The sequence below is a fragment of the Tenrec ecaudatus genome, chromosome 4, assembly GCF_050624435.1.
Source record: "Tenrec ecaudatus isolate mTenEca1 chromosome 4, mTenEca1.hap1, whole genome shotgun sequence".
NCBI lineage: Eukaryota > Metazoa > Chordata > Mammalia > Afrosoricida > Tenrecidae > Tenrec > Tenrec ecaudatus.
In genome coordinates, this window is record NC_134533.1 from 20,743,062 (window position 1) to 20,750,231 (window position 7,170).

General features: G+C 36.3%; 1 protein-coding gene across 1 annotated transcript; it reads left to right on the plus strand.

The window, feature by feature from the left end:
- The first annotated feature begins 4,800 nt into the window (after positions 1-4,800).
- Positions 4,801-5,730, plus strand: LOC142446500 (olfactory receptor 4C11-like). The gene has a single exon (XM_075548249.1). The coding sequence runs from the start codon at positions 4,801-4,803 to the stop codon at positions 5,728-5,730; it is 930 nt and encodes a 309-aa protein (XP_075404364.1).
- The last annotated feature ends 1,440 nt before the right edge of the window (positions 5,731-7,170 follow it).

Genomic DNA, 7,170 nt, shown 5'->3' on the forward strand with positions numbered 1-7,170 from the left:
TTTGACGGCTTTTCATTGGATGCATGTATCTTTACTATGTTTATGAGTTCTTGGTCTATTGATCCCATGAGCATTTTGTAATCCACATTCTTACCTCTGGTCTACAGGAGAGGCAGCACTTCGGTGAGTTTCCTAGACTGTAGCCGTTTTGAGAGTTTAAGGGGAAAAAGTCCCCACTTTCTCCCCACCAAGCAGCTAGTGGTTTAGAACTTCAGAGTTTGCAAATCACAGGGCCATGTGTTATCACTGCACCACCAGGACTAACAAGGCCATTAAAATAACAGCCAGGCACAAAGCCTCCCTTACTCTGAGGCTTAAGGAAATGGTGATCTGGTAAGGCCAGGCATGCACATGTCCTCCAATTATAGGTAAACAGGATGCATGGGGCTTTAGGAGAGGTGATCCAATGTGTCCTTGAGAAATGCATGTGTAAATAAATCAATAATAAGTACTGAAAAGCCTGCCTTCTTAGAGTATGCAAAGTATCCTGTGGTCATGGTGAAAATCTGCTAATCTCTTCCTGTGACATTGTAAAAACCTGGGAATCTCTTCCTGTGCTTATTACAAACACCTGCTTCCATCACGTAGTTTAATATATGTCTCTCTCTATAAAACTTTCTTGACTTTTACTGGAGTATTTAAGCAGTTTGGTGGTAGCAAACCCTATTTTTTTTTCATTCTGTCTCAAACATCAGAAGAATCAACATGATCTAGGTTTTTGATTGAAACAGTGACAGGAGTTTGTGGACCTTGTTTCCTGGTATCATGAACCCCTGGCATCATAGAGCAGATGTCTATGGACCACAGTGAAAGGCCCAGATCCATGTGCATTGCCCCTATGTGTATTAATCCAAGACTAAATTCCTTATGACTGTTAATTAGGGATCACAACAGTCTTGCTTCATGCAGAGTCCATTGGAAAATGAATGTCCTCATCTCCCTCTCCAACTACTCCAGAAGGGGCAATCTCACTTAGAACATGCCTGCTTGTGTCCCTCATTATCCCGTGATTACCATCCTGGGGTGGGGTGTGGATCATAGAGTCATGAGTCATACCTTAGTAGTCCTACCCTCACTGCCTTGTTTGGAAAGCCCTGGAACAATCACGTAAGCTCTTATAACCTTATGTATGTGTCCCTACCAAGGTCCCATTCCTGTTGCTGTAGTCCTACCTATAACACTGATGTACTGATATGCCACTCTCTTACATTGGACTGCCTAGAGAAACAAATCCAGAGACACACATTTATGTGAAAGAAAGAGCTTTATATCAACTAATTATAAATCAAGATAACATCCCAACAAGTCCAACAGAAATCCATAAAGTCAACACTTGTTCCACTTCACACTCCTGCAGCCACAGGTAAGGATGCAAAAGGCAGGAAGATCACAGTCTGGTGGGTGCAAAGTCACATGGATTCAAGGTCAGTGCAAACATGGCAGCTCTCAGGATCAGCAAGCAGGAAGTTGAAGGCAGAGATAAAGCAGGAAGTTTGCTGAGTCTTCCTTATGAGAAGGCCACACCCTCAAGGAGGCATTATCAGTTGTGACCTGGTTGACAGTTTGGATATGACCCTACACCTTTATATATCTTCAAGTTGTCATAAAATTATCTAATTATTAGAGACACCAGTCAAGGTAACTATAATTTAAGTCAATTTCCTTTGTGTTCCATGTGTTATTTAAGGAATTGCTTGACTGCAAATCCTTGGACCCTATTATGACCCCAAGCTAATGACTATCTTAATAATAAGTATCATTTTTGCTTTGTCTTTGAGAGAAGGTGTGTTGAAACCTTTGGGACTTAATGAATTTTCTCCTTAAATTGTATGGAAGTTTTGTGTCTCCTTTTTAACCCTAAAATAACTTTGCGGTTATCTCTCCTCTGTCATTGAATATTGATAGGCGTTTTTGGCACACATTGCCAAATTTCACACATTGAGCATTAATCATGTCTCTCTAATACAAAACCCAGAGCATTTTAAATTTTATGAAGTCAAATTATTATTTAAAACATCAGAATCACTTTAAAATTTATGTGCTCTTTCTAAGGGCTATATTATTGATCCTACTATAACACATATGGTAATCCAAAGTGTAACTATTTGTCAATGTCCAGAGATAGGATGCAATTGAAGACATGTAAAATCAATTAATTAAATGTGCTACTGGACTTTGAGGGTTAATCATTTTGCTTAAAAGACTGATATAAAGATCAGCTCTTTGAATTAGCTGATCCAAGTGCAATACTTTTGTCTTTAGTATATTTTGTTTGTTTATTAATCCTCAGGAACCCTCGTGAGATAAGATATCACTTTCTCAGAGAGAGAAAGAGAGAGAGAAAGAGGGGGTTTTCTAGTCCTGTAAAGAGTTACATTCTCAAAAATGCACAGGGGCTGTTCTACCCTGTCCTATAGTGTCTCTATGAGTTGGCATCAACTCTGCCAGTAAGTTTAAATATTATTAGTCGTAGTATTATTATTGGAATAAACCTATAGTTGTATGAACTTTCACACTACACATGATGTTTTTTTAAATATTAGTTTATATATTTATGGCTTTGAGTGGTTCAATACTTCCTAGCACTAACATATTATAAATTTCTATTCCTACCCCAACTTAATATGCAACAACTATTTCTCCAAGAACTTCTAGGTTATTTTAGTGGAATATAATATTATGAATCAATATTTGGCTCTATATGATCATCATTTTGATTCTAAAAAACTGTCATTTATGACCCAAATATGTCTAATTTCAACAATAGGCTGCAACCCCCACTCCCCCATATAAGAAGATAAAGTGGAGACAAACACTGTAGCACATACGGTTCAGGCTTCCCAATTAGGAGGAAAGGGACACTTAGGAAATGAACTTCCCCAGACTCCTACATTTTGCATCATTCAGGTTAAATACTACCCCAGGGACGGCAAAATAAATGCATCACAGTCAAAATTATGTGAGTGTTTGGGTTCAGAGCACGTGGGATGATACTGTGACCACTTTAGTTTGCCTTCTAGTGAACAGAGGAGAAGCCAAGCTTCTTTGTGAATGGAATGTGAAATGGAAATGGCCCTGGTTCTGGAATCATCAGAGGTTTACAAGAGCATCTTTCTGTTATTGTTGTTCCTCATTTGAGTGTGGGGCTTCCAAGTGACTGTAGCAAGAAAAGAGAACACCTGAACATTCCAGCCATTGCACAGAAGTAGGTAAGGTTTATTGGAAAATAATTCAGTTGTGCTTAGTACTTGCCAAAATTACTTTCTGGAATGTTAATACAATAACTCTGATCTAGCCCCTAAAGCTTACAGTTTAGTAAACCTTATGATACTTGGATTGCTATGAATTGGAAACAACTTGAAGCTACAGAATAGTAACATCTATAATATGTTTCTGTATATAGTGTTATGAATATTAATATTGTGCAATACTAATGAGTGATATTTTTTAAAAAACAGAATCCTCACTGAGTTTGTGCCAAATCGAGCAATCTTATAGGACAGTGTATAACTACCCTGTGAGTTTCTGAGACTGACTGGTGGTTTTGAACTGTAGACATTACTGTTAGACCAAAGCATAGCCACTGTGCTGCCAGGACTCCAGTAGTCATATGTGGTAAGACACGCTCATTCACATCACTTTTTGGATATGAACTGAAAATACATGTCATCGACCTACATCACTAAATTAAACTTATAAAAATAATATGAGATGGTAGTACTCTATGCCTATGCAAGCACTATATGCTAATTTTAATTCATTTAAAAAATTAACTTGTATTTAAAAACAAAATCTGGCTGGTATTTTTATTTTGTCTTGTTATATGATGAAATCAATATATTTTTAAATGTTTAATTCTTTAAATAGAAAAATATCACATCAAACATTATTAATTAAAAATAAAAACTTATCTATTTATTCATTTTATAAATAAATAAATATATCATTTTTTTCTTCTGTATTGATTTAAAAAGAAAAGATATTGAAACACCATGACCTGGACCAGGCATTTAGATAGATGTACAAGAATAGCAGAAATTAGCTTTTCATTCGACTTCTGTTATTTAAAATTAAGATTTAAGAAAAGCATAAACACACACAACAAAAACTACATAGAAAATTTTCCACTATGATTTGGAACTTCTTGAGCTCTTGTATAGATCCTTACTGTGTAAGCTGTGAACTTGAAATTTTGAAAAGATGTTCAGATATATGGTTGATGTTCTTCTCCTTTTTCTTAACTGTAGCCTAAGGGCTATCATGTTTCTTAAGAAACTATTTTCAAGGAGTCCCCAAAGTCATGAATTGGGAGAAAAATGTCACTTTTGTTAATGTGGCATGATAAAATTCTATAACTGGACTATTCATTTTAACCATTATGTACACATTTTAAAGTATGTCACATTCACAATCTCTCTCTCGATCTATCTCTCTCACTCTTTGTGCAACAGGCTAATTCTGATAAATGCTCGCTGAAAACTGAAGGTAAATATTTAGCTCAGTGAACTATCCACTGATAGCAAACCCTTTACATTTATGTTAATAATTTTTAATGAACACTTATAATTTCATCATTTTCCTATTAAAACTTTAAGCAACAATGTTAATATATAAGGGTTTTGTAATTTACATTGTTCATAAAAACAAAGAAACAGATTCAATTGTTCACAGGTAAGTAGAACTTATATGATCACCCAGAGGCATTTGATCTCCAAATGCAGTATTCATTTTACAAACTACTTAATTTCTCATTTCAGATAAATTATTCCTAACATCTGCTTCCCCACGTCTACTGAAACAATGCATCAAAATAAGAGTGTTACTGAGTTCATACTGTTAGGATTGGCCCAGGATCCTATGAAGCAGAAAATTGTGTTCATAATATTCTCAATTTTCTACACTGGAACTGTGGTGGGAAATTTGCTCATTATTGTGACCATCAAGTTCAGTCGATCTCTAGGGAGTCCCATGTATTTCTTTCTATTTTATTTATCCTTGTCTGATACCTGCTTTTCAACTTCCACCGCCCCGAGACTACTCGCAGATGCTCTGTCTGCAAAGAAAGTCATATCGTACAATGAATGCATGACACAAGTCTTTACACTGCATTTATTTGGTGCCATGGAGATCTTTGTCCTTGTCCTCATGGCTGCTGATCGTTATGTGGCCATCTGTAAGCCTCTGCGTTACCCAGTCATCATGAGAAGACAGGTCTGCATCATCTTAATTATTGTTGCCTGGATAGGCTCTTGTGTACATTCTATTGCTCAGATTATCCTGGCCTTGAAACTGCCCTTCTGTGGACCCAATTTGATTGATCATTATTGTTGTGATTTGCAGCCCTTGTTGAAACTTGCCTGTATGGACACTTATGTGATCAACCTCCAATTAGTGACCAACAGTGGGGTCATTTGCACAAGCAGTTTCTTTCTTCTGATGATGTCATACATTGTCATCCTGCACTCCCTGCGAAATCACAGTGCGGAAGGGAGGAAGAAAGCCCTCTCCACCCTCACCTCTCACATCACTGTGGTCATCTTATTCTTTGGTCCTTGTATATTCATATATGCACGTCCATCAACCACTTTTCCTGTGGACAAAATGGTGGCAGTGTTTTATACCATTGGCACACCTTTTCTCAACCCCCTCATCTACACCTTACGGAATGCGGAAGTAAAGAATGCCATGAAAAAGCTATGGCGTATCAAAATTGCCTCGGAGAGCAAATGATGACATGAGGATATGATGACATATTCAATAATAGAATTAAATCTGGACAAACATCGAATATAATTGTTTGTATTGTTTTACAATAGTCAATCAATGTAAAATTGCAATTGTTTTCATTGTTGACACTATAAATGTCTAGCATTTTATGTCAGAGTCAAGTACAGTGGCAGAATAAGTAAGATCATTATGGACCAATGTGACATCACCTTGACTCACTCTTTTCCTGAAACCTCAATTCTGCCATTGCTGGCCATGAACAATAAATCATAATTCTGACTCTATTTTCTTTGATAAGTAGTATTTTATTAGTCACAGCAGGCAAACAGTACAATCCATTAATTAGGGCATCCAATTCTCTGTAATCACTCAATCTTTTAAAAATACATTTAAAAAAAATACATTTAAAAGCAATCTATTTTGACACCTGTAGGTCAATTGAAGTTGGTTTATTAAATTTTCATTTCTATTTATCACTGTTTTATGATTGTATATTTTCATGTTTGTGAATCAGAGACATTTTTGCACAATATTGTAAACTAATTATTTCTCACTGTTACTTTTGGATATTAAAATAAATAAAGAATGTTGGATGTAAATGCATTTTAGAAATAGTTCTGATGCAAAGATAAACAAGAATATTTATGATTATTTTTAAAGTTCCTTAAAATAGAATGCATTTCTCCTTAGGTATCATCTTTCATCTCCCTATTTGTGAAGGAAAAGTCCTTGTGAAGAGCACAATATTAACTTTATGACAAATGTTAATAAGTCATTGAATTCTCTATATGGAACCAAATTAAGAACAGCAACTGGAAAGAGTGCACCAGAAATTTTGGGTCCACTGGGATTAGGAGTGTCGTGGAAGAACACTTAGGAAAGCAGAATGAGACTGGTTGCCTGATTTAAAGACTAGAACAGTGTATGCATGCAAAATTCTGGAATCAGTATGTGGTTGACTGTGTACCCATATTCTCAACAGTAACAAAGTAACATATAAGAAATCAATGCCCTTGATGCTCAAATGGATCATTCCCACCATGTATTTCTAAGCATATCTCTACCACATATCACTAGTCTTCTGTCCATAATAATGGTTTAGTGCCTTTAAGAACTTTTACAGGAGCAGACAGCCTCATCTTTCTCCCTAGAAATGACGGGTATAGGCTACTAATTTTCTGTGCAGTTACCAACAGCAGCTCAGGCTTACTCCACTGTGCCCCCAGGGCTCCTGAACAAGCCTATGTGCTTCTTTTACTGGGTTTCTATGTGCTTGACTCAAATGAAGAAGCCTAAAGTCCAAGGCCTTTGCTGTCTTCTGGTATAGCCCCAAGCCTTGAAGCAGGTGTGTCCAATGGTCCTTGTGGAACATAAATGAGAATGTGCTTCAAATTTATAATGAAATGATCAGAGTACAAAATAAAATAAATCTGTAATTTTAGA